General features: G+C 34.8%; 1 protein-coding gene across 1 annotated transcript; it reads left to right on the top strand.

Moving 5' to 3' along the window:
• Positions 1-3312: 3312 nt before the first annotated feature.
• Positions 3313-12739, top strand: LOC127729688 (uncharacterized). The gene is made up of 2 exons (XM_052237563.1): positions 3313-3460; positions 10423-12739. Exon 2 carries the CDS (start codon positions 10435-10437, stop codon positions 11437-11439), a length of 1005 nt encoding a protein of 334 aa, XP_052093523.1. The 5' UTR covers positions 3313-3460; positions 10423-10434; the 3' UTR covers positions 11440-12739.
• The last annotated feature ends 1576 nt before the right edge of the window (positions 12740-14315 follow it).

Genomic DNA, 14315 nt, shown 5'->3' on the forward strand with positions numbered 1-14315 from the left:
GCGTTGTTTGTGTAGTATCAGAAGTCTAGTAATGGACTTCTGGTAGTATTTAATACAACGTCTTATGGCATTGTGACAATAAACATGGGAATAATATACTGACATTAAATTATGTCCCAGAATAAACTGATTATTTCTGAACGTTTAACATGTCATATTTGTTATTCCATCATAGCCTGAGCAAATGTCGGAAAGCAAGAAGAAAATAAACAAAACGATATTACTGTTAAAAATATTTATCGCTTAGGTCGGAAAACAGAAAGATAATTAAACAAAACGATATTCTGTCTAAAATAGTTATTTTCATTAATAGATACAAACAGACCAAGGGAATATTCATTAAAATTATAAAAGTTTAAACTGAAACTAAATTTATCATTAATAGAATATAATTAATAAATTAATGTTATATTACCATTTCGCGGGTTTTAACAGTGAATACATTTATGAAAATCAAATGCAACATATGAGTACCAATTATCAGGAATGAACACAAATAAATTAGTATCTAATGTTTAAACTGTAGGGAATAAAAAGAAAATAGTCGTATGGTTATAATTCACAAAAATTTTGAATCTTTGCATTTCACAAAAAAACATAATTAATATTTTACAATAATCATAATTACTACGTATACGTTACTAATTTTCTGCCGTTTACGTTGTAGAAGTCTCTGCTTATATTTTGTATAAAAATAAAATAGAACGTTACTAATAGACTTGAAGAAGAGATTGAGTTTAAAAAAAAAATGCCATTAGTAAATACTTGACGTTTGTGTTTATTGATCGTATATTCTAAATTTCTGGAAAAGATTTATTAACAGCTAGGAATGTATGTTATTCAAATTTTAGTTCGTATTTTATTTTTAATAGTTCAACCTTATAGCATCTTAATCTTTGTAATGATTGTGCGATTTTGAAAATTGTATGCATTGTGTTGATCAGCTACACTACAAACGTCTTGCCGTTAATTTACATAATATTACTATTATTATTAAACCTTCAAGTTGTTCACACGACACGCACAACAAAATCGGATTTAAAATCTGGTTTGAAAACTATATCGGTTTGCGTTGACACAAATTCCGGATTGAATGGCAATGAATTCGGAGTCAAACCACTTGGGGTAGGCAGTTTGACATCCGAATTCAACTAACATTAGATTTGAACCTATAATAAATATACGTGATGACGCAAATGCATATTCTTATTCAGAAAATCAGTACGTATGCTTGCCATTTACTATTTCTTGCGAAAGAAAACTACGTGCATGCGTAAACATTGATTTCACTCGTGGTAGGTGATTTTTTGCATTTCTTATCTAATTATTATTAAATCTAGGACACGGTAGTTAGAGCTTGACATGTGATTTTGAAGCATGCTCATCATTGATGAGGTACTCTGACATCTAGTTGTTTTTCTAATCTTTTCTTTTTTGTTGAGTGACTGTCCTATTATAAACTTTGAAATTTTCCAAATACTAAGGATAACCCGGAGAATAGATAACCTTAGCTGTATTTGGCAAAACCTTTCGGAATTTGGGGCCCTCAATGCTCCTAAACTTTATTCTATATTTGGCCCTTTTTAATTTTTTTTTATTCGAGCGTCACTGATGAGTCTGGCGTACAAAACTATAATCCGGACCACGTGTCCATGATGAGTTTATTGATTTTTACCAAATATAAACTTTTTATAGATTGGTTCTTTTGACAATAGACAATACAATAGACAATACTATTGGTTCTTTTAAGTGCATGTTCGGGTATTCAAAACAAAATCTACACACAATAACACATTTTCAATAAAGGTGTTTTAATATTCCATTACCTTATTCTATTAATAGTCAATTATTTCAAATCAAAAGCAAAAATAAATTCAGCAAAAAATATTTGGTGACCAGTCAGTTGTCTCGGGTTCACGTATTGCTTTTCTTTTTTTTTAAAGAAAACAACTTATTTTTACATAAGTTTGATAATTAACTGCATATTGATAATAACTTGAAAAGATAATCAACTTCAATTTAACAAATCTTAAGCTGCATAAAAATGTGTCGTTTTGCCAACAAGAGGCTCACAAGAGCCTGAATCGCTCACCTAGTAAAAAACACGCCGTTTTAATATTTCTTTTTTCCCTTTATTGCAAGCAGTTCAAAGGCAATACATCCTTTTACTAGTGTGACAAATTGGCCATGTTGACCTACTTGCAGATCTTATTTTGCTGATTAGTTTTACTTTTTAAAGGTTCTCATTAAGTTTAACTTTTTAAAGGTTCTCACTAACTCCAATAGTGCAAAACATTCAGGGGGAAATATCATCTATAAGGAGTCTGTTGACAGTTTCGGCCATGTTGACAGATTTGTAGATCTGATTGTTCTGAAAAGTTTTGCTTTTTAACTGTTTCTCACTATCTATGTTAATGTGAGCAAAATTAACTGCACAAACAGAAAAAGAATCATCTATCAAGGGCAATAACTCCTAAAAGGAGTCACTTGACAATTTCAGCCATGTTGACTTGTTTGTAGATCTTATTGTGCTTAAAATCTTTGCTCTTTACACAATTTCTCTCTATCTATAATGATTTCAACAAAAATATAAAAATAACATCTTCCAAGGGCAATAACTCCTGTAAGCGGTCAATTGACAGTTTCGGTTAATTTCACTTATTTGTAGATCTTATTTTGCTGAAAACATTTGCTGTTCACAATTCTACTCTATCCATTATAGTTTCTACCAAAAAAATGCAAAATAGGCAAAACTAGTATTTTCAGGCCAATAACTCCTTTAACAAAGGGGTCAAAACAAAGGGGTCAATTAACCATTAGTCCATGCTGACTTATATGTAGATCTTATTTTGCTGAACACTTTTGCTTTTTAAAATTTCTCTCCATCTATTATACTAGTTTCTGTAACAAATAGGTAAAAATAGTCTTCAAAGGTCAATAACTCCTATAGTGGGTCAATTGACAATTCGTCCATGTTGACAGATTTGTAGATCTTATTGTTTTGTTCAGGTTGACTGTTTAACATTTTTCTCTATCTGTTGTAGTTTTCAGGATAATGCCTTTAAGGCCAGGTGAGCTAATAAAAAGGTATAATTGCAATGATCTCATTTTTTTTTTGTGCTTGAAATAAAGTTATTAAACTTTAGTAAATGAATAAAAAGACAATGGACTAAACGGTGCAAGTCTTCTTGTAAAAAGGTTTAACGAAGCTGAAAAAAGAAAATGAAAAGCTTAAACTTGTAATTGTTAAGGTGTCTCGTTTTACAGTTTAAGATAGGATGATTATTTATATATTCACCATTGACGGCGTAGTCAATTGTAATTGATATTGAAACAACCCTAAAAAGAATAATATCATTTAACTAGAATATTTGGAATAACTATAAGAAGTTCTGAGTCCTTCATATTAGTTATTTTGTGACGTACTGTTTGATAAAGAGATTGAAGAAATTATTATTAGGTAGGTCACTTACTTTACGAAATTGTCCTGCTGATGATATGTTTTTCTCATCATAACTTACAGACTCTTTCTTAACTATTCATAAAGCCTCGGTGGCCGAGTGGTCTTAGTCGAAACATGAAGAATACGACAAAATTGTTTGTAAAAGAAGTCGTATTAGCGGTGATGTGTTAATCGGAAAGATCACTGATATAAATGAACCTTATAATAGAAAACCGATAAACGTGACGGACGATATGAACACTATTATTTACTTTTAAAGGATTTTGATGAAATAACAGAAACGGATTTTAATACGGATAAGGCAAAGGAAGCAATTGAACTGATGATTAACTATGCGAGATGTAATAAAATGTCGGCAATATAAACAAGTTATTAGTCTTTTGTGTGAAAGGTTTGCGGGAAGTTTATATAATTATGTTAGTGATTTAATTCAGAAATATTGACATCAAATTCATATCAAAAAGGTATGTCGTGGACCATTTCGAAAATAAGTGCTGATAAAATATTTTTAATGAGTTTCCCTTGGAAATATTAAATATATCGGAAAGTGACTTAAGTCTTCATTTCTCTATTATGATTTTAAAAAGTTTAGTTATTGCCTTTGGACAGAACAGATAAAATATGTGAAACGCGGGGGACATTGAAACTCATGTTTTTTTTTTATCATGAATGGAATCCATCGGCAAATGCAACAAATTTAGGATTTTTTTGTGATAATATATAAAATTTGTTGTAAATAATATTGGATTTATAAATATCAGGATAACAAAAAAAACTACTGTATCACTAGCCTGTCAACACTGAGGTTGTGAGTTCGAATTCCGCACGTGGCAGGTGCGCTCGACTCCAATCTTGAGTGACTAGGATTGTCAGTTTTCTTACCGAAGGTCTGCTTCTTCCACCAATAAAAACTGACCGCCATGAAATAGCAAAATAGTGCTGAAAGTAGCATTTAACACCAATCAATCAATTAACTAGTCCTACAATTTCAATGCTGTCAACGACCAAAAAAAAGTTATATTGCAGGTATTCATTCACAAAAGACTGAATACAATTTATTTTACCATATTGTCTTGACAAACTATTTTATTGACGTAAAAAGAGAAACATTTTATATTGAACATAAGGTAACACTTATATAAGGAGATGTTGTAAGATTGTCAATGAGACAACTTTCCAACAGAGTCCAATAATGTGGATTGAAGCAACTATAGGTAACAGTAAGGCCTTCAACAATGAGCAAAACCCATACCTTATAGTCAGTTATAAAGGCTCCGACATGACAAAACGTGAAATAAATCAAACGAAATTAACAACGAAAAACAATAATCGAAAAATGAATATGACAAACAGCAACCAACGACAACCATTGTTAAATTGATACCCTTTAAGAATAAGTTTATTCAAAGGATCATTGGGTTTACAAGAATTGTATCTAATTTTAAGGGCTTTATCAACAACATTACCGTGAAAATGAAGACAGTTATTTGATATTTTTAGCCATAGATGAGGAAAGATAAAATACTTTTCTAAATCTCAATATCAACAAGTTTACAGTATGTTAAGATTTTCATTTTTGGTCTGATTTTCAAACTTCTTGTTGCCAAAACCGAGATAATAACAATGATAGCATATGCATTTTGAACTGACGTGCGAACACTAGTTATCAGTTTGTGCGAAAACTTTCGTGAAGACAATGATGCTCTAAAATCAAGAGTCCACGGAAGAGTAATCTATGGACAATTATATTTATTCATTCATTTGTAGAAATGTTTAAGGATTAATGTTTCAAAGAGCATATTAACATCACATTATCAGTATAGAAAATATATATTGAATAAGGAAACAAGGAGATTGTAATGATTAAAAAAGAGATAACTATTCACCAAAGATCAAAGCGTATGGCCTTCAACAATGAGCAAAAACAATACCGTGTAGAGAGCTTTAAATAACTGGAATAAATGTAAAACAAATAAAAAGAGTAAAATAACGGCTAGATGCATGCTTACACATGTAACTTAAAACAAATAATAGTTATGAGGGTATAGAATAAAGACAACAATCACTGGAAACATATTTTGCTGAGGACTTATTTTCAGGTTAATTGCATGAAATAAAAAGCGGCGTGTTTACATTAATTTCTTCAGTTTCATATGCAGATAGACACCATTACTCCATTGTTGAAATGATCTTTTGTGGGGGGGGGGGGGGGGGGGGCATTCTTCGTGTACATACAGTAGCACGATGTTTTAGATATATATGTTGATTAAGAAAATATTTACTCTTTTCATAATTTTAATAGAAACCTTTCATGATAAAAGCTATGACCAGAGGGCGTATTTTATCACAAACAATACATGCTCTAACTTATAAAAAATTTGCATTGTGACTAGAGCATTATATTCTACGGGTCTTTACTGTTGTCTTGGAGCCACAACTAGAAATAAATGTCAAGCTATGCAACTGTCAATTATTGCATTAGGGACTGGTTATTTTCTTTCATTGGAGGGATGGGAGGAAACATCTGATTTTCTCTTATTTTTTTCAAATCCCCACCTTTGTGAATGTAAACCTTCCAAAGATATGAAAATGTCAACCCCCCTCCAATTTCTCTCTATTTTTACATTATTATCATTCAATAAAATGGTGTATTAGTAGTGGAAATAAAGTATTCAAGATGGGAAATTGTTTGACTTCAGGGAACTTCATTTAGATATGATCCTTCGTTCAATTTCAGCACAGTGATTGTCCCTATCCCTCATTAAAGAAGTAAGTAAATTATCATACATATTATCCTGGAAAGACATGTTGAAAATTAGGATTTTATCTTAACAATTGGGCCGAGCGGAGCGAGGCGAAAAAAAATTGATGTATTTCCTACCTAAAAAATTATATTTTTTATTATTGTAAGGGGAAGCATTGGGTGTGAGTTGTCTGGCTCCATATCTCCAGGTCATAACGGAAAAGGCCCCCTAATTTCCTCCCACTCTCCTTCATGTTACAAATAACCAGTCCCTTAAGCCAGGTTGTTTCTATATTTCGAGAGGATCAATGGGGCATGTCGTTTTTTCATAACAAAGGAGAAAATGAAGTAATCGAAAACTTTCTAACTTTTAAAACTTGTACTGTGTATATGTCTGAATTGAGTCTGGGTGATACGTGTATGTGCATGAGCTCCGAATGAGACCGGGTTAAACGTGTACTGTATATATATAAGCTCCGATTAAGTCCGGGTTAAGAGTGTACTGTGTTTAAGCTCCGAATGAGTCTGGGTTACACGTGGTTTGTGCATGAGCTCCGAATGAGTCTGGGTTAAACGTCTACTGTGTATAATAACAAAATCAGTCTAGATTAAACGTGTATTGTGTATAATCACCGAATGAGTCTCGGTTAAACATGTACTGTGCATAAGCTCTGAATAAGTCTGGGTTAAAAGTGTACTGTGCATACGCATAACTGTGTTTTTGTTTATTAATTTGGTTCATTGATATGTTTCGGAGATTAGTGGCCAGCTGAAACCCGCCTCCAGGTAAGGGATTTTCTGTGCGTTAAAGACCCAATGGTCAACTTGTTGTTTCTTTGACACATTCCCCGTTTCTATTCTCTATTCTATAAGCTTCGAATTAGTCCATGTTACACGTATACTGTGTATGATCACCAAATAAGTCTGGGTTAAACATGATCTGTGTTTAAGCTCAGAATAAGTCCAGGTTACACGTGTTCTGTGCATGATCTACGAATCAGTCTGGGTCAAACGTGTTCCGTGTTTAAGCCCAGAATAAATCCAGTTTACACGTGTTCTGTGCATGAGCTCCGAATGAGTCTGGCTCAAACGTGTTCTGTGTTTAAGCCCAGAATAAGTCCATGTTACACGTGTTCTGTGCATGAGCTCTAAATGAGTCGGGATCAAAAGTGTTCCATGTTAAAGCCCAGAATAAGTCCAGGTTACACGTGTTCTGTGCATGATCTCCGAATGAGTCTGGATCAAACGTGTTCTGTGTTTAAGCTCAGAATAAGTCCAGGTTACCTGTGCATGATCTCCAAATGAGTCTGGATCAAAAGTGTTCTGTGTTTAAGCTCAGAATAAGTCCAGGTTACACGTGTTCTGTGCATGAGCTCCGAATGAGTTTGGATCAAAAGTGTTCTGTGTTTAAGCTCAGAATACGTCCAGGTTACACGTATTCTGTGCATGAGCTCCGAATGAGTCTGGATCAAAAGTGTTCTGTGTTTAAGCTTAGCATAAGTCCAGGTAACACGTGTTCTGTGCATTATCTCCGAATGAGTCTGGATCAAACGTGTTCTGTGTTTAAGATCAGAATAAGTCCAGGTTACACGTGTTCTGTGCATGAACTCCGAATGAGTCTGGATCAAAACTGTTCTGTGTTAAAGCTCAGAATAAGTCCAGGTTACACGTGTTCTGTGCATGAGCTCCGAATGAGTCTGGATCAAACGTGTTCTGTGTTTAAGCCCAGAATAAGTCCATGTTACAAGTGTTCTGTGCATGAGCTCTAAATGAGTCGGGATCAAAAGTGTTCCATGTTAAAGCCCAGAATAAGTCATAGTTACACGTGTTCTGTGCATGATCTCCGAATGAGTCTGGATCAAAAGTGTTCCGTGTTTAAGCTCAGAATAAGTGCAGGTTACACGTGTTCTGTGTATGATCTCTGAATGAGTCTGGATCAAACGTGTTCTGTGTTTAAGCTGAGAATAAGTCCAGGTAACACGTGTTCTGTGCATGATCTCCGAATGAGTCTGGATCAAACGTGTTCTGTGTTTAAGCTCAGAATAAATCCAGGTTACACGTGTTCTATGCATGATCTCCGAATGAGACTGGATCAAAAGTGTTCTGTGTTTAAGCTCAGAATAAGTTCAGGTTAACCGTGTTCTGTGCATGAGCTCCGAATGAGTCTGGATCAAAAGTGTTCTGTGTTTTAGCTCAGAATAAGTCCAGGTTAACCGTGTTCTGTGCATGAGCTCCGAATGAGTCCGGATCAAAAGTGATCTGTGTTTAAGCTCAGAATAAGTCCAGGTTACACGTGTTCTGTGCATGATCTCCGAATTAGTCTGGATCAAACGTGTTCTGTGTTTAAGCTCAGAATAAGTCTAGGTTACACGTGTTCTATGCATGATCTCCGAATGAGTCTGGATCAAAAGTGTTCTGTGTTTAAGCGCAGAATAAGTCCAGGTTAACCGTGTTCTGTGCATGAGCTCCGAATGAGTCTGGGTCAAAAGTGATCTGGGTTTAAGCTCAGAATAAGTCCACGTTACACGTGTTCTGTGCATGAGCTCCGAATGAGTCTGGATCAAAAGTGTTCTGTGTTTAAGCCCAGAATAAGTGCAGGTTACACGTGTTCTATGCATGAGCTCCTAATGAGTTTGGATCAAACGTGTTCTGTGTTTAAGCTTAGAATAAGTCCAGGTTACACGTGTTCTATGCATGAGGTCCGAATGAGTGGATCAAAAGTGTTCCGTGTTTAAGCCCAGAATAAATCCAGTTTACACGTGTTCTGTGCATGAGCTCAGAATGAGTCTGGATCAAACGTGTTCTGTGTTTAAGCCCAGAATAAGTCCATGTTACACGTGTTCTGTGCATGAGCTCTAAATAAGTCGGGATCAAAAGTGTTCCATGTTAAAGCCCAGAATAAGTCCAGGTTATACGTGTTCTGTGCATGATCTCCGAATGAGTCTGGATCAAACGTGTTCTGTGTTTAAGCTCAGAATAAGTCCAGGTTACCTGTGCATGATCTCCGAATGAGTCTGGATCAAAAATGATCTGTGTTTAAGCTCAGAATAAGTCCACGTTACACGTGTTCTGTGCATGAGCTCTGAATGAGTCTGGATCAAAAGTGTTCTGTGTTTAAGCTCAGAATAAGTCCAGGTTACACGTGTTCTGTGCATGAGCTCCGAATGAGTTTGGATCAAAAGTGTCCTGTGTTTAAGCTCAGAATACGTCCAGGTTACACGTATTCTGTGCATGAGCTCCGAATGAGTCTGGATCAAAAGTGTTCTGTGTTTAAGCTCAGCATAAGTCCAGGTTACACGTGTTCTGTGCATGAGCTCCGAATGAGTCTGGATCAAACGTGTTCTGTGTTTAAGCTCAGAATAAGTCCAGGTTACATGTGTTCTGTGCATGAGCTCAAAATGAGTCTGGATCAAAAGTGTTCTGTGTTTAAGCTCAGAATAAGTCAAGGTTACACGTGTTCAGTGCATGAGCTCCGAATGAGTCTGGATCAAAAGTGTTATGTGTTTAAGCTCAGAATAAGTACAGGTTTCACGTGTTCTGTGCATGAGGTCCGAATGAGTGGATTAAAAGTGTTCTGTGTTTAAGCTCAGAATAAGTCCAGGTTACACGTGTTCTGTGCATGAACTCCGAATGAGTCTGGATCAAAAGTGTTCTGTGTTTAAGCTCAGAATAAGTCCAGGTTACTCGTGTTCTGTGCATGAGCTCCGAATGAGTTTGGATCAAAAGTGTTCTGTGTTTAACTCAGAATAAGTCCAGGTTACATGTGTTCTGTGCATGAGCTCCGAATGAGTCTGGATCAAACGTGTTTTGTGTTTGAGCTCAGAATAAGTCCAGGTTACATGTGTTCTGTGCATGAGCTCCGAATTAGTCTGGGGTAAACGTATACTGTGTATAATCTCTGTCATCTTCTCTTTCTGCTGAAATCTAGACAAAAGCATCACTCACACAGAGAAAAACACATTTTAAACCACTATGACAGCAAAGTATAAAATAAGTGAAACCTGCATATTCTGCATTTGGAACCTACATACTTAAAACAAATAAAGGATTAAAATATGTTAAGTGATCATCCTTATGCTAAAAATTGAACGACACAAATTTTATGTACTTTGCCAATTTATACAATTAATGACTTTTGTAAAGTGAGCAGTTTTGTTGAGTGTATTAAAATTCAAAATAACTTATTTTTATTTATTTTCAATATATTGTTTAACAGGTAAATACACCAATGTCTCAAAGAAGACCTTATACTGACGGCTTACCATCGATTAATGGGAAATTGTTGTTAGAATATAAAAGATATCAACGACTCTCGAAATCTCTTGGCTCTCGTTCAGTTCGAGAGAAAGTAGTTAGGGGAAAAAAACTCTCAAAGGATCAATCGGCAACAACCTTTGGTCAACCATGTTCATTTCATAGGGAATCACTGCACTTCTATTGCCATACGCATAAAGAACCAGCATGTATAATTTGTGCAACAACTATGCATAAAGTCTGTAACGTTGTAACAGTGACAGAAAATGCCGTCAAATCTCACCAAGCATGCGTCAATTTAGAAGACATCCACCAAACAGTAGAAACTGTTTTAGACAATATCGAAAAAATCAAAACAGACAGGGAAGAAAATTTAACAAAGCTGTTGTTACAAAAAAACAATATTGAAAAGGAAATGCACAGTATGCGGAAGAAAATGAATGAACACTTAGATCATATTGAAAAAGAAATAATTGGCCAACTGAATGATACGTACAGAAAGCACAAAAATGAAACGGATTATTTGTTGAAAAATATAGACCACCGAAAACAAGGCATAAAGGAACTCCAGAATACTATCATAAAGGCCAAAACTATTGAAACAGACGTCGAAGCGTTCTTGATGGGAAAACGGATCGAGCAAAAAATCAGCGAGGAAGAAAAATTCGTAGGCCATTTCTATAACGACGAATCAATAAAACAAACTGACTTTGAATTCAGACTCAGTCCGGCTATGAATTCTTTTTTTGTTGACATAAAATCGTTTGGTGATATTTTCGTACGTAAAAGTCCTAGCAGGGTTAATCTTACTCGTACCACTCACAAAGTAAAACCACCAGAAGCAGGATTTCAACTTGCTCGACATGTGAGCCACATTAAATTACGACTACACGAAAAAACATACAATGCGACTGGTATACAAGACCTACTACCATTGCCACACATCTACGATGGTTTACAGAGACAAAAGACGATGTAGTTCAAAGATAATTATCTGACATTTAGTGTACTTTTTCTATTGTTTTCATGAGAAAATTTGTTTTAGAAACCAATGCATTCGTTTTTAACACTTTATTTTTAATCAACTCGTAAATATCCGACTCAAAGTAAGAGGTGACATGGCAATATTTTGGATTTTACAAAAACTTTGCATGCAACTAGAACATTTGGAACTTCTATTTTAATGTTGATTTAAATTTGACTTTTTTAAGATTTTTTTTTTTTACAAAACCTTTTAAATTGAGATTAAGAAATAGTATAGTTGTTAATGATACAACTATTCGTTGAATATCAAAGGTCAAAGGACAAAGATGTGAACAATAACAGGTCATCGTTACGAATTTCAACCTAAAGCAAACGCATGTCGTATAGTTAGCTATAAAAGGCCCCGAGAAGACAATTCAAAAGAGAAAACCAAAGCCCTGATAATACTACACCAATAAACGATAAACTGTTAGGGCAGACAGACAACAACCAACGATAAACACTGGATAACAAACGCCTGGCCGAAAATGAATTATCAAGATTTAAAAACGTAATAGTTGTCAAAACACTTAAGTAAATTACCCTTCAAATCGAGATTTTTCTAAAAACCTGTACTACGAATTTCTATAATAATTTTGCTGTTGCTACCGACATGTCTGCCTTTATTGATGGAAAATTTGATGAGAACTACAGACAATTCTTGATTGAGTCAGTAGAATGAGTGTGTGCGTGCCCAAACATTTACACTTGCTCCAGATTATCTCTAGATAATACTGTTCGGTCATCAGTGAACGAAAGAACTATTTCTCTTTCCTTTTCATATGACATTACTTGAAAAACCCAAAGCCTCATATATCTTGTAACATTAACAAAACCGAAATGTAGTATTCAATATGTAGGGCAAACTGGACGTGAATTTTTCAAACGAGCACAAGAACATCTACATCGCTTCCGCAGACTTAAGAAATTCAAAAGTTTAATTTACCAGCATTTAGAAAAACACAAACACAATATCAAAATTATAAAATTCCAATCATTTCAAACCGTCCAGAAACAACCAGGACAATCACATATACAGTTTGAAGATTCCCGTAAACTTTGCGAACTTTCTTGGATTAAACGACTACAGACAGTGTATCCCCTAGGTCTAAATGACAATATCATGGGCCAAGGGAACATATCTAAAACTTCCTCTATTGATATCATGACTATTGTTGATAAAAGACAATGCAATAATAGGTCTCATGGCAATCGCATTAACGGTAATCAACGAAATAAACATCGTTTTAATTTTACACTTGATGATTTTTTATCTATATTTAAAAACAATGGTCGACATCAATCATTATGCAAACTGGGTCAATTCCCAGTTAGTAAATTACATAATATTTATAACGAGTGTGATACAGTATCGTTTTTCAGTCCAAAATATGAGTGTACACGAATTATTACGGCCTTTTGTCACCATAGACTGTTCCCTCAAATTGACAAACCTGAAGATCATAAAAGTATTTCATAAACATAAAATACATTAATAGAATATTGATTTGATTAATTTGTCTAGTATTTTTCATGACTCTACCGTTCAAAACTTTATACCTCCATATTTTGATAACATAGAGCCACCTATAATTTCTTATTCGTATAAAAAAGGCCAGTAGAAGTTTAATTTTTAATTATACGTCAGCTACATCAGACGTCAGTTAAGAAAATAATACTTCGACACGAGACTGTGAAACATCAAAGTTTATATATGATCCCTATGGCCATGTAATTACAGGGAACTTCAATATCGTTTAAGACCGAAAGGTTAAAAACTTTCCGAAAAAGGACCAAAATATCGTCTCCCGTTGCAAATAAATTGGGAAGAGTGTCGTCAGGTTATTAAAGATGCTCTTCGGTTGTTGGCATGACACGGGTTATGTTCTTCTCATATATGTTATGATGGTATGATACTAAACCCCTAACGGGAAGGATTGTGCCTGATATTCATATGATGAAGACATAATCTTTCAATCAGTTTAATTGAAGTCTGGAGCTGGCATGTCAGTTAACTGCTAGTAGTCTGTTGTTATTTATGTATTATTGTCATTTTGTTTATTTTCTTTGGTTACATCTCCTGACATCAGACTCGGACTTCTCTTGAACTGAATTTTAATGTGCGTATTGTTATGCGTTTACTTTTCTACATTGGCTAGAGGTATAGGGGAGGGTTGAGATCTCATAAACATGTTTAACCCCGCCGCATTTTTGCGCCTGTCCCAAGTCAGGAGCCTCTAGCCTTTGTTAGTCTTGTATTATTTTTAATTTTAGTTTCTTGTGTACAATTTGGAGTTTAGTATGGCGTTCATTATCACTGAACTAGTATATATATTTGTTTAAGGGCCAGCTGAAGGACGCCTCCGGGTGCGGGAATTTCTCGCTGCATTGAAGACCTGTTGGTGACCTTCTGCTGTTGTCTGTTCTATGGTCGGGTTGTTGTCTCTTTGACACATTCCCCATTTCCATTCTCAATTTTATCTTTCATACTATTGTAAAAAATGGTGTAAACGGGAGAAATCTGACAAAAAGTCACTTGAGTCCTATTTGAATAAATGTCTGAATGTTGTTGGTATTCGCAATTCACATTTCGAAATTAATTTAGAAATAAATAAAAGAATAAATAATACGCCCATTTCTAGGATTAAAACCAAAATTCAAGTACTCGCAAAGCGTTTTGTGTTTGTACCAGCCGACCAAGCAGCCAACAATGTGGTGGTGGTATGACGTAAATACTACACGGAAGTCCTTAAGAATGAAATTATACATTCAACTATATTCAAGGCCATACGCTCCACAGAGAGACATATAGTAAATAATCATGTCACAACC

Source organism: Mytilus californianus, unplaced genomic scaffold (genome assembly GCF_021869535.1).
Source record: "Mytilus californianus isolate M0D057914Y unplaced genomic scaffold, xbMytCali1.0.p SCAF_1, whole genome shotgun sequence".
Lineage (NCBI taxonomy): Eukaryota > Metazoa > Mollusca > Bivalvia > Mytilida > Mytilidae > Mytilus > Mytilus californianus.